The sequence below is a fragment of the Anser brachyrhynchus genome (genome assembly GCF_964034855.1).
Source record: "Anser brachyrhynchus genome assembly, chromosome: 20".
Classification (NCBI taxonomy): domain Eukaryota; kingdom Metazoa; phylum Chordata; class Aves; order Anseriformes; family Anatidae; genus Anser; species Anser brachyrhynchus.
In genome coordinates, this window is record NC_137713.1 from 4,872,185 (window position 1) to 4,894,357 (window position 22,173).

The window sequence follows — 22,173 nt, forward strand, 5'->3', positions numbered from 1 at the left end:
TGGGGGCTCTGGTGGCAGAGGAGCCCTCGTGGTGGCCCTGGGGGCCCCAAGCGCCGGGATGCTGCCGGCACATCCCTTCCTCGTGCCTCTCACCCATGAGGTCACCCGATGCATCAGCCTGGGTGAAGCCATCCTGAGCAAAGCGGTGACTCAGCCGGCGTGGCTGTCTCCCCCTGTGTCACCCTGGGAGCGGGATCCCAGGGGAGCTGCTACAGTTGGGGTCGCTCCCCACCAGCACGGCCCCCGTGGGCACCCAGCCTGGCCAACAGGAGCGGCCCCAGCAGGCAGGGGATGCTCCGGGTCCCCACGCAGCGACCCCCTGCCCAGGCAGCACACGGCGTCGGGGCCACACTACAGGGACAGAGCAGCCCCAGCACCAGCCCGCAGCAAAGCAAAGCCCAAAAAAGCAGCGATTCAGAGCCCCATCCGACAGTGACCCTAAAAGCAGGACTTGCCTGCTGCACGCAGGGACCCAGGCACGGACTTGCTGCAGCCGAGCTCCTGCGCGGGACAGCTCACGGTGACACAGCCCCCGCTCACCCGTCTGCCCCGCGTCCTGGGAAGCGAAAACCTCCTCGGGTTTTGCCCCAGCAACAGCCGCCGAGCAGCTCCCGCTGCAGCCCTGGCGGCCCCTAATCCCCTCTGCGGGAGCGGCGGCTGCACGGAATCGAGGTTAATGCCGCTGCGTCACAGCCAGCCCTGCTGCCAGCGAGCCCCCCCCTCGCTGTTGACAAACTGAACCCACACGTGTCGGGGCAGCTCCTGCCTTGCATCGCTCCGAGCCAGCATGGGAGGGAAGCCCCCGGTGCCCCCGAGTCCCCCAGGGCAGCCTGTGACGGTGCCGTGTCCTCCCGTCACCCCTTTGAGCACCCCTGCCCCTCATCCTCCCCCCCAAAACAGGCAGCACCTACTGCTTGGGGCAGGGGGGGGCAGCACCCAAGGGTGCCCTCTGTCCCCTCCTGCCGCCCCAGCACCCCGGCTGCACCCCGTGCAACACAACCAGCCTGGCACAAAGCAGCTCGGCATCCCCCGGGGAAGAAGGGGAAGAGGAAAACAAGCGCTGAGCAGGCTGCTAAGTATTCACAAAGCTCCCGAAGCACCCAAACGGCACACGCAGAGCCCCCCCCCCCAGCCCTCTCCCCAAAGCAAGGGAGTACCGAGGCGCACCCGTACCCGAGCCCCCCCCTCCTGAACAAAGCCACCAGGTACGGAGAAGCCAACTGGATGCACCCCACCGCCTCCCCGTCCCCCCGAGCCCCCCAGGCACCTTCTGCCTCAGCAGCTTTCTGCGCACCCGGCCCCAGAGGCGGGCGCCCGTGGTGGAGGGCCGCTTGCCCTCGGGCTCCTCCGGGCCAGGCTCCAGGCGCTCGCCCCCAGGACTGGGGCTGCCGTCGGGCTGCACCAGCACGTCCGTCATCATCGCCACCGCTTCGGCTCCCGGGATGCCAGAGGAGAGGCTGGGGGGCCCCAGGGTGGCCGGGGGGGGGGTTAGCAGAACACCGGCATCCCCGCTGCTGCTTGGGCACGGAGGTCAGCGGTGGCCGGGGACGGCCCGGCTCGGGCGGCGGGCAGGCGAGCAGGCTGGGCTCATCTTCCAGGGTGTGAGCCAGGCTGGCGAGAGGCAGCTCGGCAGCCCCAAAGCCTCCCTCCCACTGCGAGGAAGTGACTCAAAGCAGCCCCCCCGGCGTCCCCCACGCGTTAACTCCCGCCCTGCCGCCCGCTGCGCCGCTCGGGAGGGCTGCGCAGCCCCGCACACTGGGGCCGGGGAGGCACCGCCGGAGCATCCCCGTCCCCCTCCCCGCAGCAGCCAGGCTGGGCACAGCAAGGGGTTGGCGCTTTTGGGGCGTCCTGCCATGGTCTGGGGAGCAGGGACCCCCCCCTACACCTCACCAGCCTGCCCTGGTCCTCGTCACCTCCACCGGCGGTGGGGTGAGGTGGGGGTGCCCTGGAGCATCACCACGGCTCCTGCCAACACACACGGACAGGGCAAGGAGCCAACAGTGGGAATTGCACAGCTCCCTGCCTCCGCGGGGCTCAGCACCAGGCAGGATCCAGCCCCTAGGTCTGCATAGGGCGCCCTGTGGGTCCCTGCAGGTCCAGGACAGCCCCGACACCACAAATCTCCCCCTTTTTGGAGCCTTTGCCAACCCTGTGCAAAGGGGGACCGGCCGGGGAGCGATTCCCTGCGGGGATGGCAGGCACCGTGCCCATGACAACACAGCCTCCGCTTCCACAGCCGCGTCTCCTCCCCCTGCACCAAAACGGGGCTGCAGGGCCAGGAGGGGCTGCTCTGCCCTGCCCCATCACCCCGGCTCCGAGACCCCCTCCCCATACACCCGCTGCCCGTCCCCTTGCCCACCCCAGGGCACCAGGGCCAGATGCAGGCTCTCCCATCCACAGCAGGGCACGAGCACCCGCAGGCTGCCCTGCACAGCCCCTGCCATCACCCACAGCTGCTGGCAGCCCCCGGGACAAGGACGGGCTCGGAGCTGGGCTTCCCACCCACAAAGCCACCAGGACCTGGCAGGGCCCCATAGCAAGGGGGTCCCTCTGCCAGCCACGGGGATGGGGTACAGGATGGGGGTCCGAAGCTCAGCACGATACAAGACGCCTCGGGGCCTGCTGCCAGGATGCCCGGCCTGCCGGGTTGGAGCTGGGCAGCGGGCACAGCACAGCTGCAGGATTTTGGCCAGCCCGGCAGCTCCCTGCCCATCACAGGCCTTTGCCAAGCTGCAGACCCCAGTGCTCCCAGTGCCTCCCACTCCTCAGTGCTAACTGGAACCAGCAGCAGCTCTTGGGGAGCCCAGGGAGCAACAAGGGTAGGGACTATCCAGGGCAGCATCTCTGCCTTAACTCAGGGCACAGCCACAACCCAGTCACCCACGAGTGGCGGTGCCAGTCCTGCCCAAACCTTTGCTGTCCCTTGTCCCTGCCTGCCACCACCCCTGTCCCGCTGGGGCCAGCCCTGCCCCGAGCAACGGTGCCAGGTGACAGCAGGACAGCCCCGCAGCCCCGCTCCTAATGCCAGGGACACCGCTCCGTCCTCGGGGTGAGCAGCCTCGGGGGCCTCCTCTCTCTCCCTTTTTCCTTCCCAGACTTTTGCACGGCAGAGCCAAGCCGTGCTGTCCCTGCCCCGACCCCCGGTCTCCCGGCGTGACTCATGTTTGTTGACACGGGCTATTTCCAAGCACACAGCTGGGCTGAGCCCCGCGGGGCACTGAGCCCCTTCCCCGGCCCCCTGCGTACTGCGTGGCCTCGTGCCACCCCTGCCCCACGCCAGGGAGGGCAGCAGACGGGCAATTTCGGGTACAACCGCGCCCAGCCGAGCCCCATCTCCCATCCTGCACCCAACGTGGTGCCGCCCCACATCAGCACCTCCTTCCCAGCAGCGTTTCCGTGCTCCTTCCTCCTCCCCGGGGACCTGCCCTCAGCTACTTTCCCATGGAGCAGGCAGCCGGGCGCTTTGAAGTGGCCTCAGGCCGGGGGGGGACATGTCCCAGGCACCCCATCACAGCGGGGAGAGGCAGCCAGAGCAGGGGTCCCGCCAGGAAAACGGGTGGGCATCGCCGTCCAGACCCATCCCCGCTGCCCCTGGCCAAGGGGGGTGCTGCAGGGTGCAGGGTCTGGGGGCTGCCGGCCCCCCTCCCACCGCCCTGCTCACCTGGGAGCATCTCGGGGCAGCCCCGGCCTCCATCCCCCTGCCTGGCAACAGCCAATCAGAGGCGGCCGGGCCGTTGCCCTGGCAACCCCCCCGTTGCCATAGCGGCGGCGGATGGAGGCGCCGGGGATGCGGATGGTGGCAGAGGGGACAGCGGCGGCCGGCGGGGAGGGAGCGCTGGGCCGGCGGGGGAGATGTGGGGCTGGATGCTCAGAGCCCTCCAGGAGGCAGACACCAGGCTCGTGGCCCCCTCCTTGGCCAGAGCGAGCCCTCCCCGCAGCCCACAGGGTGAGCTGATCCCAAGGAACGGGGCTGGGTGCACGCCTGGGGGGTGGCCGTCATCTTTGCCACCTCCCTGGGATCCCCTCTCGCTTTGTCCCACCCCTGCTGAGGCCATCGCACCCCAGGATTGTCGCCCACATGCCTGCTGCTCATCCTCCTCGCTGCCTTCAGCCCCGAGCCCAGACCCCTGTGCTCGGCTCCCGGCGTCTCCCAGCCCTGCACCCCAGCAGGCCCGCCCCAAGAGGTATGGGTTGGGCAAGAAGATGCCCGAAAGCCCCAGCACGTACCTGGATCTGCCCCTTGCCCATGATCTTGTCCACGATTTCGTTGTTGTCCTTGTTGAGCTTGGTCTTGTCGTAGCATTTCTCGTAGCAGAGGATGCGCAGGGACTGGGAGCCTTCCAGCTCAATCTCGAACTCCTGGGAGCAGACGGAGGGTGGCTCAGCCCCAGCACCCGAAACAGCTCCAAAACCAGGGCTGGAGGGTGGGCACAGTCCCTTCCCCTCATCCTCCAGCCTCCTCTCACCTCATTCCACTGCGGCTCTGTTGTGTCCCGGAAAACTCTGGTCTTGGCTTTGCTGACGAAGTAGCCGAAGGAGTCCACCTCCAGCGTGCAGTAGAGGTCTGGGGGAGGAGACACCGCTGAGCGCCCCCGTAACGTGTCCCTGTTGAGCTGCTGGGACCCCCGGGGGCTCACGGGGCCCCGTGCTGGACCCAGCTCTTGCCCCAGCCCCTCTGAGCGAGGGTGGGTGCTGCACTTACTGGCCGACTGCTTGAAGCCCTTGGCGGAGTGGACGATGACGTGCAGGAATCCGTAGAGCCCGGGGGACTCGTCATCTGCGAGGCAAGGAGCAGAGGGGTCGTTAAGGCTCTGGTTTTGACCCCCAACCACCCCCTTAGGCAGGATCTTCCATAATGAGCCCCAGCATGGCCCCCAGGTGCCTGCAGTGACACCCCCTTGTCCCCAACCCCCTTGGAGGGCTCCTCCTGAAGGTCTGGAGAAGGACAAGCATCCCTTGCTGCCCATCAGTCCCGCCGGACATCCCGAGCTCCCCGATGCCGGGGGTGCTCCCAGTGGGGCTGGCTGGTCGTACTGGGGTCACCCTGCTCCTTCCCAGGCCGTGGGGACGTCGCTGGGACCCCAAAACCAGCGCCGTGTCACAGCTGGGAACGCTGCGCATGAGAGCCCAGCTCTGCTCCGGCAGTGCCACCTGCTGGGGACACGTCCCCCTGCACAGCCGGGGACCCCGCTCGAGGTGAGGGACCCCGCACACCCTCCCCACGTCACCCCCATGCCGAGAGGGGCCAGCAGCCCAGCAGACACTCACCGTCCTTATTGCTGGTGACCGGGATGTTGTGGACGGTGCGGAGCTTGAAGCAGGATCCCGTCAGCACCTGCAGCTCCACCGAGCTCAGCACGAAGGCCTGGAGGTCTGGGGCAGGAGAGGGGCTTCAGAGGGACGCAGCCGCCACCGGCCCCGGGGACCAGACAAGCTGGAATCCCATGCGGCCGATCCATGGCAGCACCCTAGGGGGAAGGAGCCCCAAGGGGGCCTCGGCAGCCCGAGACTTACCCTTTTTCTGCAGTTTCTGAATGGCCTCCCTCCACTCAGACCTCTCGTAGTCGGAGGACAGCAGGAATAGGTAGCTCTGGAAGAAAGAGGGCGATGCTGCGGGGCTGAGACTTGTCCCTCCCCAGCCAGCACGGCCCCGGCCCCTCCAGCCCCCCTCACCTTCCCGTTGCGGTTGTGGATGCGGAAGGGAATGGCGGGCGAGTTGAGGAGCAGCCAGAACTCGTTCTCAAACATCTTCTTCTTGAGGCGCTCGATGGCACGGCTCTGCCCCTTGTTGGCTTTCTGCAGGCAGGGAGAGGACACGGGGACTGGGTCAAGCAGGCGAGATGTCTCCGGCACCCCCAGCACCCCTGGGTGCTATCTGCCCATCCCCAACCCCACCGGGGCGGGTCTGGCAACCCATGGACACCCCACACCCTTCCCAGCCCTTCTCACCTCCTTCTGCACCTCGCTCTTGATGGCCGAGATCTTCATCTTCATGTCCTCCAGCTCGTGGTCGGGGATGACGTGCACCTGCGGGCAGTGCTCCGACTCCTCCGGCGAGGGGAACACCAGGTCGGCCAGGGGCACGTACCACTTGCAGTCGTACTGCTGGTGCTTCCTGCGGCCGAGGCGCGGGTGCTGAGCATCCTCAGCATCCTCCCAGCCCTCCCAGTCCCCCGTCCCCCCACCCCGTGCCCCTTCCCGCTGGAGGACAGGGCCCCCAGCGCCCTCCTTACCCCACCGCCGTCTTCTTCAGCTTGGCGCAGAGCAGCACGTCGGTGAAGAGGAAGACGTGCCGCAGCTTCCGCGAGCCCTCCGACAGCTCCACTAAGAAGCCGTCCTTGATGAGCTGCCGGGTCTGGGGGGAGCAGGGCTGGCGTGAGAGCGGGCACAGAGCAAGGGCCAGCACCCCGTGGGGCCTGGATGTCCCTGTCCCACTCCACGCACCCAGAACTGTGTTGAGGACCCCCCCCCTCCACCTCCTGGCCGAGCACCGTGGAGCTCCTCGGGGTGGAGGCACCACCGGGGGCTTGCAGAGGGCTCTGCCACCACCCCGTGCCACCCTGCCCGCCTCACCTCCCCCTTGGGGGTGGTGACCGCCGTCCTCCGGGGGTCGATGTCCTCATTGATGCTGGAGAGGAAGTTCTGCGAGATGCGGAGGGCGTCCTGCAGCAGCGGGTAGTCGGGGTGGTCGGCTGGAGTGTGCTTGAGGAGGTCCTGGATGGGGTGGGCACGGGTGAGCGACCCGAGGGTGCTACCCACCCCACAGCACCCACATTGGGTTGCCCCCCATGGTGCTCCCCGGGCTGTGGGTGCCCAGCAGCAGCAGGGCATGGCTGATCTAGCATGAGGGAGGGTCTGCCTGGGGACACAGCCGTCACCAGCCACCTGTCCCTATAGCCCCTCGGTGTCCCCATCCCGCCCCGGGGTCGGCGTCACACTCACGTGCAGGACGAGGGTGCTCCGGGTGACGCGGTCAATGGGTTTGTACAGCAGCGCTGCGGGAGACACGAGGGGTCAGCCAGCACCGACCGCGGGGTCTCAGCCCCTCATCCCCACCCCAGAGCCAGCACAGCACCCACAGAGGTGGGGACAGGTCCCTGCTGGCTCCCCCAGTCCCTGCTGGCTGCCGGTGAGAGACCCCCGGTGGCCCCGCACCCTGCCGTGACGCGGTGGCAGGGCAGAAGAGCCGCTTGGCACCGCCAGCAGCCCGGAGCTTTTTCAGTTTCCCTTTTTGCTCCACTCTGGGTCCTGTGCAGCTCCCACCGCAGCCCTGCTCTCCCTGACCCCATAAGATGCTCCGGGGCTCCCTTCATCCCAACAGCCAGACCTTCCTCCTCCTCCTCCTCCTCCTCCCCACCCCCTCGCATGGGGTGTGCACGCGGTGCCGGGTCCCAGCGCTCCTCGCATGTCTCTCTGGGCTATTTATACCCAGACCGAGGCATCTGGATTTTCCCGACGATTCGGACCACTTCCCCAAACTGCAGGGCCCCGGCGGGGACGGGCTGCAGGCGGGAGGGGAAGAGGGAAACACACCGACCCCAAGCCGTGGTATGAGTCACGGAGGGGCTCCGGTCCCGTTCCCAAGGAGCTCGAAGGAGGGCGCTGCCTCATAGCCCCGCGTCGCGAGGGCAGGACCCCTGCATTGGGGCAAGACGGGGTCTGGACACGGGGCTGGTCCCCACGCCTCGGTGGCAGCACAGAAAGCCGGAGCCCCTGTGGCACCCGGCGAGAGCTCCGGGAGGGAAGGGAGGCTCAGGGCATCCTCCCACCCCGCACGCAGGGAGGATGGAGCCTCCCGCTGCCATCGCTACAGGTACATGTAAGCACTTGGGAGCCTGCTGCGTCCCCGGGAGGGGCTGATCCTCCATCCCCATCCCCATCAGCGTGGTCCCCCGGGGGCGGGCAGCGCAGGATGACAACAGGCAGGGAGGCAGGAGCTCCTCCATCCCCACGGAGAAGGGCGTTGCAGCCCCGAGCTGCTTGCAGCCTGCGGTGAGCAAGCGGGGACCCCTCCCCATCGCCACCCCGGCGCAGAGCCCCCTCGAGCGGGGCTCCCCCATCGCCGCCACCAGCACGAGCCCCGGCCCCGCGGGCCCGGCGAGCGCATGGCCACGCGTGCCCGAGCCAAGGCGGCTCGATGGAGCCGGGAACAAAGACGCGCCCAACTTCAGGCTGCGGAGCACGATGCCGCCTCCAGCCAGCGAGGACAGCGGCCGGCACCCCCACGGCAGGTGAAACCCCCCCCAGCCACAATCCCCACCGCACCCCCAGCCCCTCACCGTAGGTGCAGTTACAGCACAGGCGGACGATAACGAGGATTTCCATGGCAGCCCCGTCTCCGCGCAGCCATCCCTGCCTCCCCTCGGCAGCTCAGCCCGGCTGCGCCGCGGCATCGGCCCTCAGCACGGCTCCCAGCGAGGGAGGAGGGGGTGGGCAGGGGGTGGGGGGCTGCTGCACGCCCCCAGCATCCTCACGAGGGGCGTCCCCCCCCCGCCAGCACCGGCGCCGCGCACGGGAACACAAAAGGGCTCCGCTCCCGGGAGCCGCTCGGTAATGCACCCGCAGACAAAAGGCTGCAGCCCCCTCCCCACGCCCGCCCCGCGCATGCCGTACCCTCCATGGTGACGGACGTGTGGCTCTCCTTCGAGTCCTTGGGGCCCTTCACCTTCAGCTCCTAGGGAGGAAAAGGCCCGTCACGGAGGGACGAGGGGGCTGAGGGCTGGGGCAGGTCGTTGCTCAAGGTTGGGGGGCTCCGCACCCGCCATGCACCCAGACATCCCCCCCCACCAAGCCTCAGCCTGGCCATGTGCGGGTGCTGGGGCTGTGGTTGCACCCCACAGAGCAGCCCCCGTGGGTCACTCAGGTCCCCCCGGAGCAGCACTGCAGCGCTGGTCCCGCTGAGGGACCCCAAGCAGGGGCCAAATCCTGAAGGATTCAGCACAACGCCGAGGCCACGACCACCCCGGCACAGCTGCAGATGGCTCTGCCCCACGGACAGTCCCCAAAAGTCCCTCGGGCAGGGGGAGCCCCTCTGTGGAGTGCACGTTGTTGACTTGGCCACGAGGACGATGTCCCCTGCCCTACCCCGTGGCACATGCTCGGACCCCACGGCGCAGACCCGGCCCCGCTCACCTCCGAGATCTTCTGGAACTGGTAATTGCTCTGGCTGCACTTCTCAGCTGTCTCCAGGGCGATTTTGTAGTTATCCACAAAGGCCTTGTACACCCCGAGCTGGCTGGCCTGCGGGCGGGGGGGCGGGGGTGTCAGCCAGGTGCCCCTGGGGCCCCCTGCACCCCCAGAGGCCAGGCAGGAGCCACGGGGCCAAAACTTGCCGCGGGCTGCCCCTCGAGCCGGAGGGGAGCAGAGCAGAGCCCCGGGGAAGGCGCGTACCAGCTTCTGGAAGAGGTGGCCCATGGTGATGTTGCTGTCCCACTGCTGCACCTTCGGGCACAGGCTGTCGTAGAACTCCTTGTGGATCTCGTAGATATCCTGGATCTTGTAGAAAATGGTCTCGATCTGCTGGAGGGTGAGGACGGGCTGCGACGTGGTGGCCGTGGCCTTCAGCGGCTTCATGGGCTGCCGGGCGAGGAGAAGGGAGAGCGTCTGAGACCGGGGCGCGGAGCGGGAACGGCCCCAGGGGGCTCCTGCAGCCCACCGAGGGGGATGGCTCTGGGACGACCCCGGGCCCCCCTGCACGAGGGGCTGTCACTGCGTGTCGATGCTCCTTCACCCCTGGGACTTCCCCGTCTGCATCAGCAGCGACCCTCGCGTTGTGCAACAACGTCCTGACCGCGAGGGCCGGCGTGTCCGCGGGAGGAAGCGGGGCTGGAAATACTTCTGTGCCGGGCAGGCTGGCAGGGGGGGGTGGGCGGGGGCTGCCCAGGCAGAAGGGACCCCATCCACCCATCCTGGGGGACCTCCCCCCGGCTGTGCTCACCAAGAGGAGTGCCTCCAGCTGGTTGATGTAGATCTCCTCGCTGGCCAGGAAGCCGGAGAGCACCAGCTTCCGCATCTCCAGCCCTTTGCCGGTGTCTCGCTCGCCCTGTGCGACACAGCAAGGAGCCCAGCTCAGTCCCACCGGCGCGGGACGGAGCCCCCACACCCCACCAGCCCCGGCGTCCCTGCACGGACACACGGCCCTGCCACCACGGGGACGCCACGGCGAGGGCCAAGCACGTGCCGGCGGGGTGGCACGGCCAGGCTGGAGCCAGCTGGGGAGCCAGGGCGGCATCGGTGGCGCTGCTCTCCCCGCTCCTTGCTGGCCCGGAGCCCGGCGCCGCGGGCAGCGCTCCAAGGCGGCATGGCACGGCACGGCACAGCTCTCCCCGGGCAGAGTCCAGAGGCACCCCTTGGAATCACGCCCAGCGGCGCCATGTGAGCCGGCACCACCCTTTTCTCCGCTTGGGGCTTCCTCTGGGAAAGTGCCACCCCACGTGGTCACCGCCGGCCCCTACGCGGTGGCAGCAGGACAGGTCTGGTGTTGGGAGGGTGGGTGGGGGGGGGTTGGGAGCTGCACCCACCCAGAAACTGCTCCTTGGCATGCCAGAAGCCTCCGCTCTGCTTGGTGGGGGGCACGTCCCATCCCTGACATCGGCACGGCCCTGAACACCGCTCCCAGGTCCCGGACTACCTTGAACGCCCGCCGTGCCCAGAGTCCCAGCCCAGCACTAAAAACCATGCTCAGGACCTGGGCTTTGCCGCCGAGAGCAGCACCAGGCAGAGCCACAGCTCTGCAGCACCGAGATCCTCGTCTCCTGCCTTAACCCATCTGGCACAGCCCCTTTTGGAGAGGATCACAACTCCCACCTCGTTGCTCCGGGCAATTTGGGACGGTTCAGACACCACCAGGTCCTGTCTGCCCCCATCCCGCACTGCCTGCGGAGACCCCTGTGCCATCAGCCAGCTCTGCTGGCCCCAAATATCGCGCCAGGGGTCCAGCAGCAGCAGCCACGCGTGGGTGCAGTGGGCGGCACAAGCACCCCCCCCCCCGGATGGGAGCGCAGCCAGGAAGTGCACGCTGTCTCTGGGACCAGCATCGCCCGTCCTGCCCCGCTCGGTCCCAATTCTCGGCTGCCACGAGCCCGGTGCCCCCACCCAAAGCTGCAACTTTAAGGCCAGGCTGCGGTGAGCAGCGGGGGTGGGGGGGGTGCCCAGGGAGTCCGCTCGGTGCTGGCGGGCTCGCTGCCACCGATTAGTCACGGGCTCTTCCTGCTTCCCCAGAGGCTGGGCCCTGCGTGAGAGCTGGGGAGATAAGGGGCCCGTCCGCGCCGGGGACCCGCAGCACCCCCGGGGACGGTGCCAGCCTGACCCCATGGCCCCGAGGGGCAAGGAGCCCACCCTCCAGCAGGGTCCAGCCACCCTGTGTCAGAAACTTGGAGGAGAGGAGGGATGGAGACCTCCCCCAGCCCCGCGCCAGTCCCCACAGGGCACCCAAGCAAGGTGAGCGAGAGAAGACACAGGGCTGTGGCCGGCCGGGGGCGCGGCCCCAGGGTCCAGCAGGGCTGGGGGCACTTTAGGGGGGTCTGCCTGGGGCTGCGTGGTCAGTCAGCGGCACAGAGTGGTTCAGCTTCTTCCTGGGCATCCCAGCTCTGCCAACGCAGCATCCCACCCCAGCAGGCATGCGCAAGCACCGGCTGAGCCCTTGGCACCCTCTCCCCTCCCCACCGCTGCCCCAGGAAACCTCACACCCAAACCCCAAGACCTGGGCCGGCAGCGGCGAGGTGCCCGTCTCCGTCCCCACCCTGTCCGGCGCCAGAGCGGGGGTGCCCCACGGGTGCCCACCTTCTCGCTGGCCGAGAACGGAGACCCGGGGCTGGTGGGGGTTCCCGGCTCAGAGTCATCTTCATCCTCCAGGACTTTATCCAGGTACCCTATGGCCTCCTCTTCCTCCTCCATGGCCTGCCGGGCACCGCTGGGGGTGCACGGGGACCCCGCAAGGCTACGGCTGGGAAAGCTTACGCGGCCGAGCCAGCCCGGCCTGACTCAGCCCTGGACGCCGGCCACAGCCTCTGGATGAAAGGAGCCATTATGGGATCCCCGGTGCTCCCGCCTGCCCCGGCTCGGGCCGTCGGCCCCTTTGCGAGGCGCTCCCCGGGCAGCGGCACGGCCACGCGAGCGTGACCGCGGCGTCGGCGAGGACGGTGGGACCGCCGGAGCTGGGGGGGGGGCCGAGGGGGTGCCCGGCTCTGCCCACCAGGCCAACGCTTCCCCCGGGGGGGCTGCCGGCGGTGGAGGGCCGCTGCCCGCCGTGCCGCGCTGCTCGCAGCCAGCCCCGCCGCTCCGCCCTGCGCTCTCGCTACAGGAAATGCACGTCGCGGCGCTGGAGGTGGGGCTGCTCCTCGCTCTGGTCAAGGCTGGGGCGCAGCAGCCCGCCGCCCGCTTTTTTTGGAGTTATGTGGTGCTGGGCGGCGGGGGAAGGCGTTGAGCCGGGGGCACCCCATGGAGAGGGGTCCCCCACCCGCATCGCTGCCTCCATCCCGACCCCCCCGTGGCCTCCCCGGGCTCGCCAGGCAGAGCCACAAGCGATGGGAGAGCGCCCTTCCTGCCTGGGGTCCCCACGGTGCCCCCCATGCAAGGAGGGAGCTGGACCACGGGGTCTTCCATCGCCTCAAAGGGCAGCAGCAAGGATCAGGTCCCATAAGGGCACCTGGACCCCCAACCTCAGCCCCCCCAGGAAAAGGGTCCTGGACCCCTCCCTGCTCCAGAGGGAACCTCGGCAGGGAAATGCTGCTGACGCACGGTGCTTCCCGGAGCACCCGCACTGCATCCAGCGGGGACCAGCACCCGGCTGCTGCCCATCGGCTCTGTGGGGCCTCACAGGCGCTGCCAGATGGGGCAAGCAGAGGCTGGAGATGTGGACATCTGCACGAGCTAACGCAAGAGCCGTTTCAGCTGTTTTCCCCCTCTCTTCAGCAGCAAAAGGGGAACCAGCAGCTGCTCAGTCCCTACAAGCCGCTCAGGCTCCCTGCTCCTCTCAAAACCCGTTAACAAACCCCACGCTGCAGCTCAGGCTTTGCACGTTTTTGGTAGGACACAGACACCGGATGACCAGAGCAGCTACTGTCAGCACCAAACCCAGCAACACCCAAGCCGAGGCTGGGCCACCACCCTGCGCTGTGACCACAGCCCCCGCCAGGATGCTCACGGCTGTGGGTGGGACGGGCTGGTCCCCACGCAGGGCTGGGGGGGCTCCAGGTTCAGCCTCAGGAGCACACGAGACGAGACACCCTGCCCCAATCCTGCCAGCCCCCAGGCTGGAGATGCCACCTTCGGCACCAGAAGGACACCGGGGGATGCAGACACCTCTGCAGGCGGGCTGAGCCAGGCGCCCCGTGCCACCCAGGCACCAGCTGACACGTGTGTGCCCACCACGAGGCTGGGGGTACGCCAAGATTTCAGGTGCCGGCACCCAAAGGGCACTCCCCTGAGCCCCAGCCCAAGCAGCTGCAGATAAAGAGATCAGAGGCAGAGCCGGTGCTGAGCTCTAAAGCTCCCAATCCTGTTAGTGCCGGGCCAGCACTGAGCTAAGACGGCCACTTGAGACGGCGTCACCGCCTGCGTCCCCCAGGGCCACCCACCACCCCGCTGCCCGCCCCCCCCGGGACCACCCTGCCAGGGGACGAGACCCAACTGCAAGCAGGGTGCCGGGGCAGGGGCTGGCTCGATCCCCCGCTGCGGGACCAGGGGACCGTGCCCGGGGTCACGGCAGCTCGGTGCGGGGTGGTGGGACGCACAGGAGGGCCCCGCGGGACCCCCGTGGGGCTGGGCGCCGAGGATGCTGCGCAGCACCCTGGGGGAGGAAGCCACACCTCTGCGCTCCTCCGCCTCAACATCCGGGTTAAGGCCTTAACTCCTTCCACGGCAAAAACCTCCACATTTTCCACGCCGCCTCCTCCCGTGCCCCCGCCATGCTGCAGAACCCCCCACCCCAGTTCAGGCTCTCCCCAGAGCAGCCCCTGTGCTGGGGAGCAGAGGCACCCAGTGGCAGCAGCCCCCAGGTCCCCGGGACAGCACGGCACCCCCTGGGCTTTTGGGAAACCTTGATTCTGGAAAAAAAAAATAAAAAAAAAATCACATTTTCCGCTTTTAGTTTCCTGCTCCGAAGCTCTCCAAGCTCCCCTCCTTGGGAAGAGGATGGATAAAACCCCGTTGGCTCGGCGAGGATGCTGGGGTAAGAGCCCAAGGAGTTAAATCTAAGTTTCCCTGCAAAGAGGAGGGGACGGACAGGGTGTCCCTCTGCAGGGTGTCCCCAGGTGCCGCTAGATGGAGCCGGCAGCGCGGCTGTGCCTTGTCCCCAGGCTCCCCAGCCCGAGGGGCAGGGGACGGGGGGGGTCCCAGCACCTCCTGGCTGGGCTCCAGCACCCAGAGCCTGCTGTCCGGGGCAGGGACACCAACATGTCCCATGGATGGGCGCAGCCGCGTCCCAAACGGCATCCGGACAAGGAACCGGGTTCAGGAAGCAGAGGGGACATCCACCGAGGTCACAGCACCACCAGACCATCGCCAACACCGCAGACCCCTCCCAGCTGGGCACCCCCAGCCCTGAATTTCGCAGCCCCCGGCGCCCAGCCCACCTACCCCGGTGCCGAGGCCATCAGTGGGTGTGGGCGAGACGCCGTCGCCGCTGTCCTGGCCCCGGGCGCTGAGCTGGGGGGACATGGTGGGAGACTCGTCGATGTAGGGCATGGTTTCCGAGCCCTCCGGCAGCGCCTTGGGCTCCTCGTTGCCCTCGGCGTCGTAGTCGTCTGCACCATAGTTGAAATCTGCCAGAGGAAGAGAAGACGGGGGTGAGCATCCAGGAGATGCTGCCTACCAGTGGGGCAGGGGGGGACAGGGACACCAGGGGAACCCTGCCACCATGCCAGTGGTGGCTGTGCACCAACCTGTAATTACCAGGGGACTAACGAGCCCGTTTCCAACACACGGAGCCACGCGGGGACACACACACACACCTCCGCCGGCTTTCCACCTGCCCGCGGGGCAGGCAGGGCACAGCGCGGGCACCCTTCCCTGCCTCTGCATAATTCATGGTGCCGGGAAGCCGCAGGCCTCATCTGCGCGGGGGCAGCTGCTCCTCCAGACACCCCGGCCCCTCGCCAGCAGCTCAATGCCCTCCTCGCCGGCCCCGGGGAGGGCGATGGAGCCGGGCTGGCAGTCGCCATCCTCCCTGCCCCCTGCCCGGAGCAGTGCCAGGCCCATGGGGGCAGCAAGGGGACATATCGCCGCCCCACCTGGAAGAAGGGGATGGTGGCAGACGTGGTGGCAAGGCCAACGTGCCACAAACCACGCTGAGGTGGCACAAGGGGGTCTGCTGCGAGGGGGCCGCCACCACAGCAGGCCAGAGGAGTCCCCGCGCTGCCCCGCAGCCCCGGGTGCGGCCATTTTGGGGGCCCGGAGCCCTCGGCACGGCGTGGGGAAGAAAATGGGGAGCCGGGAGCAGCCGAGCGGGGGCTTGGGGGGGGCGCGGGGCCTGCGGCGGGGCCGGGGGCACAGCGGGGGCCGGGGGGGGCTCCTAACCTGTTCCCATGGAAACGGCGGCAGCTCGGCGGCGGGGAGAGGCGGCTGCAGCAGCCCCGAGATGCTGACAAAGGCGAGGGGGAAGGGAGCCCGGCTGCGGCACAGGCGGCCGCGGGGTGCAGCTGGCACCCCACACACGGCCCCCCCCAGCCCCAGCGGACCCCAACCAGGCCCCAAGATGTCCCCTTGTGTCCTGCCCGGGTGTCCCTGCAGCCATGACCCCCGCACAAATGGGACGTGTGACCTGCAGCCAGCCCAGAACTGTGCCGCCGACGCTTCACCCCGCCAAGGAGTCCCCTGCTCCCAGCGGTGTTGCTCATCGCATTAATATTGCACTCGGCTTAACGTTTTAAGTGGATAAATCTGTAAATCAAGGAGTGCTGCGAAGCTGGGAGCCGTGCAGGTGCCAGCAGGGTGTCGGGAACCTCTCCTGCACCCCCGGGGGCAGGATGGAGGAGAGCCCCAGCACGGCCCAGGTGTGTCCCGCTCTGCCGGGACAGCCCAGCTGCTCTCAGACCTCTCCTCGTTAGCAGTTAGCACCTAATGAGCATCCCCCTGAGGCCTGTCACCAACACCCTGCTGGGGCAGGTGCCCTTGCCATGGTGGGCAAAGCTGAAGGTTACCCCCCAAAAAAAGATTCAGAGCATGGATGGGGAAACCCCAAGCTCCTGTTGACCAGGCCCAAGCTCCTCATCTCCAGGCTGATGTGCAGCCCAGCACCCGAGCCCCTGCCATCCACCCCATCCACTCCAGCATCCACCGACAGCGACATGGGGACAACCGAGGCCACGCCAGACCTGCCAAAGCCACCGCCTCCACACAGCCCCCATGCCAGGGACGGGGCTGGCAGCCAGCAGCGGCCAGGGGAGCCCACGCTGAGCCCAGCACCGGCACTGGAGGGGACCTGGCCACCTCCCCGCCCCATTGCCAGGCTTGGGAGCAGCTCGGGTAACGAGGAACAGTTTTAATGAGGCGGCTGGGGACCTTGCCACCTGCCAGAGGTGACACTGGCAACGGCGCAAGGGGAGGAGGTGGTGTCGATGGCACGGAGGCACAGAAGGGAAGGGACCAGCAGGAACAACCCAGCTCTCAAGCCCCCATCGCTCCTCCCCAGCCTGAGCAGGTTCACACTGCAGCCCCGTGCCCACCCAGGGGCACACGTCCCCATGGCTCTGGCCCCAGCTGTGCCGCCTCCTGGCACGACCCTGCTGGCTGAGCCACAGCCATGTGTCATTGACCAGGCTCTCACGCAGGGAGGCCGGGCAGAGGTCTCCCCCACATCACAGCTCTAACACGCTGCGGGGAGGGACCAGCGCATCTCCAAGGCCTCCTCGTGCTGTGCCCACGCCTTGTCCTGCAAGCGGGGACCACTCTGACCTCCTCAAGGCCTCTGGAGCAAAGCCCCCGCTCCCCACGGAGCAGGAGCAGCTCCATCACCGCTCTCCCTCCGAGGGCAGGCAGACACACGCCAGGATGCGCCGCAGGCAGAGACCCGCAGGGAAGTGCCATCGCTTGGCACACAGACCTGTGCCCGATGCCACCAAGGGAGGGACACCCTGCTCATGCCCGGGGGACACAGAGGGTCCGTCCCCTGCACCTCCCTGCCTGCAGGGCCCAGCAAGCCCAAATCTCGCTGCCTCTCTCCTCCCCCTGCAGCTGCATTGCCCCTGCAGCCTGTTCTTGTGCCCATGCCAAACCCAAAGCTATTTTTGCTCCAGGCACCCGGGTTTTCGCAGCAGTGGAAACCCTCCTGCTCCACCCAAGGCATGGGGAGAGAGGAGCAGAGGGAGCCTGGCCCAGAGGAGCCACCTTCAGAGCCCTGCACCCAAAGCAGCCCCTGGCCCAGGCTCCCCCCGCAGCGCTGCAGACCCCAGCCCCACACGCACCGAGGGATGCCAGCACTAACGGGGCTCCTGTGGGCTGGCTCACAGCCCTAGAGCGCAGTAGGACCAGGAACACCTCCCCAAAAAGAAAAATCACATTTCAGCTCTGCCACCCAAGCCAATGCCAGCGAGATGATGCTCGAGAGGGAGCGCAGCCAAGGGTGGCCACCAGCTCCTCCCCAGCGCGGGCAGGTGACAGCACTGTCACCGCGGCACAGGGTGGCATTTTCTTCGCTTTCCCAGCTGGGCACACACTGCTTCCAGGGCTCTGCACACCTCAACGCTCGCCCGCCTCATTTCCACAGGAGAAGTTCAGCATCCCCACGGGGAGGGGGGGAGCAGATTTTGCTATTCCCAGCCTGCGAGCTTTGGGAAAACGCCACGTTTTTACTGGGGCTGGGTGAAAATTCACCATGACAACAGGGATGCGTGAGCTGGCCTCAGACCTGCCTCCACGGGCCTCGACACAAACAGCATCTCCTCCGCACCCCGCGCTGCCTCCTCCCCAACCACCGCAGCATCTCGGGGGGCTCACGAGCCTGGCACGGTGCGGGCACCGCTCCCAAGTGCCCCCGTCCCCCGGGCACGAAGGTCCCCGGAGCCGGGTGCCCAGGAGGGCGGCGTGGCCAGGCACCGTGGGCTCTGCAGGGAGGCAGCTGCTGGGAAAAAGGAGCGTGCGGAGGCTGGATCTGGATGCAGCCTCCGGGCTCCAGCCTGGCTGTCCCCACAGGCTGGCACAGCACGGTGTCCCCGGCTGCGAGCGTCTGCTTTAGGGGATTTAGGATGGAAAACTCTGGGGGGGGGGGCTCAGCCCCACGCATCACACACACACCCCTGACCGACCCCCGCTCCGGGTTCGTGGGCACAGCAGATTCCAAATTCAGGAAGGGAGCCGTGCCCCCCTCCTGCACATCCCCATCCCCGTTCCCCACGCAAACCTGCCCCACAAGTGCCGGGCTCCATGCCCAGCCGCTTCCCGGCAAACACCCCAATGGGAATTCACACCCTGAAAGCCGCCCACGGGTGCGCCCAGGCGGCTCAGTGCGCCCCAAAACAAACAGCAAGGACCCTGTGACCGAGCCCCCCACCTCCTACCCGTGCCCCAGGCTCCCTCGGATGCTGCCAAGCCAGCCAGCCTGCGCCAGGTGCCCCGGGACCGGCACCATGGGGGGCTCGATCCTCCTGCACCACATCGCAGCTGCCCATCCACGGGACTAGGAGGGATTCGCACCCCCAGCGCTGCTGCAGCCCCCCCAGCTGCCAGCCCTCGGGTCCCAGCACCATGGGACCGCTTTTCCACAGCGCCCTCAGCACCGTGCCTGCTAAAATCACTGCTGGGGGAGAGAAGTCCCGAGGCCACAGAAGGACGGGGACAGAGCCAGCACCCCCCAGTCCCCAAGCACTCCGTGGGGTCCCCAAGCACCCCGTGGGCTGAACGAGCTGTCACTCCGCTCCGGCACCCATGCGCCCCGCCACGCCAGTGCCACCGCCACCCAGCCCACCCGTGCAGCCCCTCGCAGCGGGCACAGGTCCCCCGCACCGACCCCGGTGAGCGCCGCCATGGCGTGCGGGATGCTCGGGGAGGGGGGAGCGCGGCCCCCGCCAGCATCACCTGCCCCCTGCCCGCCTCGGGCTCCGCATCGCCGGCGCAGCACCCGTCCCCAGCGCCACGCAGTGTCGCCCAACAGGTAGGGGGGGGACCCGCCGCCCCGAGCCCTCCCGGCCCCCCCCGCCCAGGGCACGTACTGCTGTAGAGGGTGTCGATCCAGGAGAGCCGCGGCAGGCCGCGGTGGCTCAGCGGCTCCATGCTCAGCGCTCAGCTCCGCCAGCCGGCTCTCATCGCACAACAAAGGCGGCGAGGGCGGGAGGCGGGGGGCCGCAGGCCCAGGCGGGGGCTGGCTGGGAGAAGGGGGCACACGGCCGCCTGCCCGGCAGCACCGCGGCTCTTCTGCCAGGGGCACCCAAGGAAGGAGGTGCTGGCTGGCAATGGCAGCGCGTCCCGCCTCCCGCCTCTGCCTCGCCGGGGGGAGCCGAGCCCAGCGTCCCCCGCACGCAGCCACGCTGGCCCCCCGCGGTGCCTGGGGACGGGGAGGTGGGGACGGTGGCAGCATGGGCACCGGGGTGTGTGGGGGTCCCCAGGCTGCCCCGGTGGCACTGGGGGGCAAGGGGGCACCCAGCTGTGCCACTGGCACTCCTACCGCCCCCTCCCTGACCTCATTCTCATCCACTCCCTATGCCCTAGGGATGCCCACGCTGTGCCCCTACCCGGCGAAACCTCGCCAGCTGCTGCTGCGGGATGCAAAGCACGCAGACCCCTCCCGGTGCCACTCCCCAGGAGGAGCCAGCACCCGGGGAGCCCCCCCGTGCCCCCATAAAGGGCTCGGCTCTGGGGCAAGCAGGGGTTAAACTGCCCTCCCCATCTGCTTGTAGCCAAAGGAAATAATATAAAGTGCCAGAGTCATCAACCCCGATACGTCAGGAGCCAGCCAAGCGTTCAGGCTGCCCCCTCCTGCCCGTGCCCACACCGCTGCCCCCGCCACCCCGAGCAGGGGGTGCGGGCAGCACCCTGAGCCGCTGCCCTCGGCCGCATCCTGCCCTGCTCGGGGATGGGCTTGGACCTGGCGCCAGGGCCAGATGGGAGCCGTGCGGGAGGGCTGATGTGCAGGAGGGATGATGCTCCACCGGCACGCGGGGAAGGCAGAGCACCGGGGCATGAAGTGCCAGGACACGGGGGGCACCGGCAGCCACCATGCCTGGAAAACGCAGGAGGGGCTGGGGGGGACACTGCCCCCAGGGATGCTGCAGCCCTCAGAGGCGGCTGATGCATTTTGGGGGAGCGCAGCTTGGCACTGCCACCAGCACCCGGTGCCGCCTGGGCGCAGCCCTGCTTCCCCAGAGGGCCGTATCCAGCCCAAGGGCCCGATCGAGCCCTGGCACGGCCCCCCCCCTGCCTGCAGCCCCCCCGGCCGTGAGTCAGCACACACTGAGTCAGGGCAGGAGGTGCTGCCGTCCCCCACCCCTCGCACCCCGCTCCTGGGCACCTCGGGGATCCCCAGCTCAGGATGCGACCGGGCTCCAACGCTCCCCTTGTCCCCGAGCCATCAGCACACGCGGTGCCGAGGGGTGGCCATGGGGTGACAGCCCCCAGATAGCACAACCCACGCAGGGCACAGCGGGTGCGTTTGCCACTCTCCTGTCTCTGCCAGCCCCTATTTGCACCAGCCCAGGCTCTGGCTCACCCCCAGCCTCCCAGCCCAGCCCCCGTGCCCTGGCGGCACCCTCAGCACCCAAGCAGCAAGAGCCAGCGCCAGGGCTGGGGACAGAGGAGGAGGAGGAGGAAGAGGAGGAGGAGGAGGAGGAGGCGGCAGCAGCTGCTCGGGCTGCAGCAGGGAGCATGCATGCAGCCAAACCAGGGCCCGGCTGCACGGAGAGGCCAGGAAGGCGCCGGCGGTGGGGCTGAGCGCATGCATCCACCGCTCGCGGCAGGAAACCGAGCGCAGGAGCAGCAGCGCCGGCCCGGGGCCCTCTGCAGCGGCTGCAGCACCAGCACGGCCCCTGCAGCTGCAGAGCAGAAGGGGGGCAGGCAGCTCTCAGCCCCCCCGGCACGGCGGGGTGTCTGTGCTCGGTGAATCAGCCCGTCAGCTGGAGGGCGAGGGAAGCCCCTGCCTCCCCGAGCAGCTCTGGGAGGGCCAAGAGAATCTCCCCTGAAGTGGGGACACCCTGGTGTCCCCTGCGATGAGCCAGCAGTGTCGCCAGCAAGCATCGCAGCCCAGGGATGCTCAGGGAGGAAGGCAAGGGCACAGCACAGCTCTGCTGTCAGGGCAGGAGCTGCTTGGAGGCCACGTGGAATCACCCCATGGATTTGGGGTGAAGGAAACCCCCCTGCATGCACCACGCACCCAACCCAGAGCCGTCCCCATGCCGCTGCCGATGGCTGCACACAGCAAACCCAGGCTCTTTGCACAGCCTGGAGCAGAGGGCGGCACCAAAGCCCTCTGCTTTATTCTGGCCACTCTCTTTCCATCCTCTTTTCACCTTTGCAAGCAAACAAACAACAACACAACCCTGCTCGGCAGCTCCAGCCCGCAGGGCACATCAGCACCTGGCTCCCAGCAGAGGTGCTGCGTGGACGCTCAGCACCCAGGGCAGGTGGTGGCACAGCCACTGAGCACCACGTACTCCAACACCCCGACTGCCCCTGCCCACGGCTCCAGCCACAACGCATCTCTCGGAACCGGGAGCGTCCTCACGGAGAGAGCCGAGGCACGGGGGCGGCCGGATCCCCACCACCACCCTCCGACCTCGTGCAGCCCGCCGGGTGGCTCGCTGCTCGCCTGGCATCTGCTGCGCCACGGCCGGGCAGCCCACGCGCTGCTATTTCTGGGCTCTTGTGCAAGAGGCTCCTCCGGCTGCAGCTGCACAGCCCGGGGGTGCTGGCTGGGAGACGGGCACCCCTGGCAGCATCGCGCCCTGCTCCGAGCGGGGAATCAATGGGGACGTCCCCCAGCCCCTAACCGAGGAGCACGGTGCCGAGGGGAGCGCAGGGCAGCTGCCTGCAGCCTCCAGGAGCCTGTGAGGTGCTCGCCCAGCCCGTGCCGGGACAAGGTTGCCGCAAGGCTGGCAACGCACCACCGAGCCCCGTGGGGAGCAGCGGCTGAGAGGCAGCAAAACACCACCAGTGAGTCCATGGGGACGGCCCCGGGAAGCTGCTGCTGGCGGAGGATGGCATCTCCTGAGCAAATGGCACTCCCACGGCTCCTGCAGAGCCCGTTCC

The 22,173-nt window shown here is 68.4% G+C and overlaps 1 protein-coding gene across 4 annotated transcripts in view; it reads right to left on the bottom strand.

Moving 5' to 3' along the window:
• ABR (ABR activator of RhoGEF and GTPase) overlaps positions 1 to 22,173 on the bottom strand; it is a 35,242-nt gene that overhangs the window by 7,995 nt on the left and 5,074 nt on the right. The window contains exons 1-16 of one of the 4 annotated variants that reach the window (XM_080563227.1): positions 19,146 to 19,408; positions 14,578 to 14,762; positions 9,938 to 10,042; positions 9,391 to 9,576; positions 9,133 to 9,240; positions 8,614 to 8,674; positions 6,943 to 6,995; positions 6,574 to 6,714; positions 6,234 to 6,355; positions 5,950 to 6,115; positions 5,674 to 5,796; positions 5,515 to 5,590; positions 5,269 to 5,373; positions 4,703 to 4,777; positions 4,467 to 4,564; positions 4,228 to 4,359 (exon numbers count right to left, since the gene is read on the bottom strand). In XM_080563227.1, the coding sequence (XP_080419353.1) occupies positions 4,228 to 4,359; positions 4,467 to 4,564; positions 4,703 to 4,777; positions 5,269 to 5,373; positions 5,515 to 5,590; positions 5,674 to 5,796; positions 5,950 to 6,115; positions 6,234 to 6,355; positions 6,574 to 6,714; positions 6,943 to 6,995; positions 8,614 to 8,674; positions 9,133 to 9,240; positions 9,391 to 9,576; positions 9,938 to 10,042; positions 14,578 to 14,762; positions 19,146 to 19,206 (1,797 nt within the window). In that variant the 5' untranslated portion in view covers positions 19,207 to 19,408. Of the gene's footprint in view, positions 1 to 1,267; positions 2,248 to 4,227; positions 4,360 to 4,466; positions 4,565 to 4,702; positions 4,778 to 5,268; positions 5,374 to 5,514; positions 5,591 to 5,673; positions 5,797 to 5,949; positions 6,116 to 6,233; positions 6,356 to 6,573; positions 6,715 to 6,942; positions 6,996 to 8,613; positions 8,675 to 9,132; positions 9,241 to 9,390; positions 9,577 to 9,937; positions 10,043 to 11,781; positions 12,657 to 14,577; positions 14,763 to 19,145; positions 19,409 to 22,173 lie in introns of those variants that run through there. The other 3 variants (XM_080563226.1, XM_080563228.1, XM_080563229.1) reach the window with 3 other exon arrangements.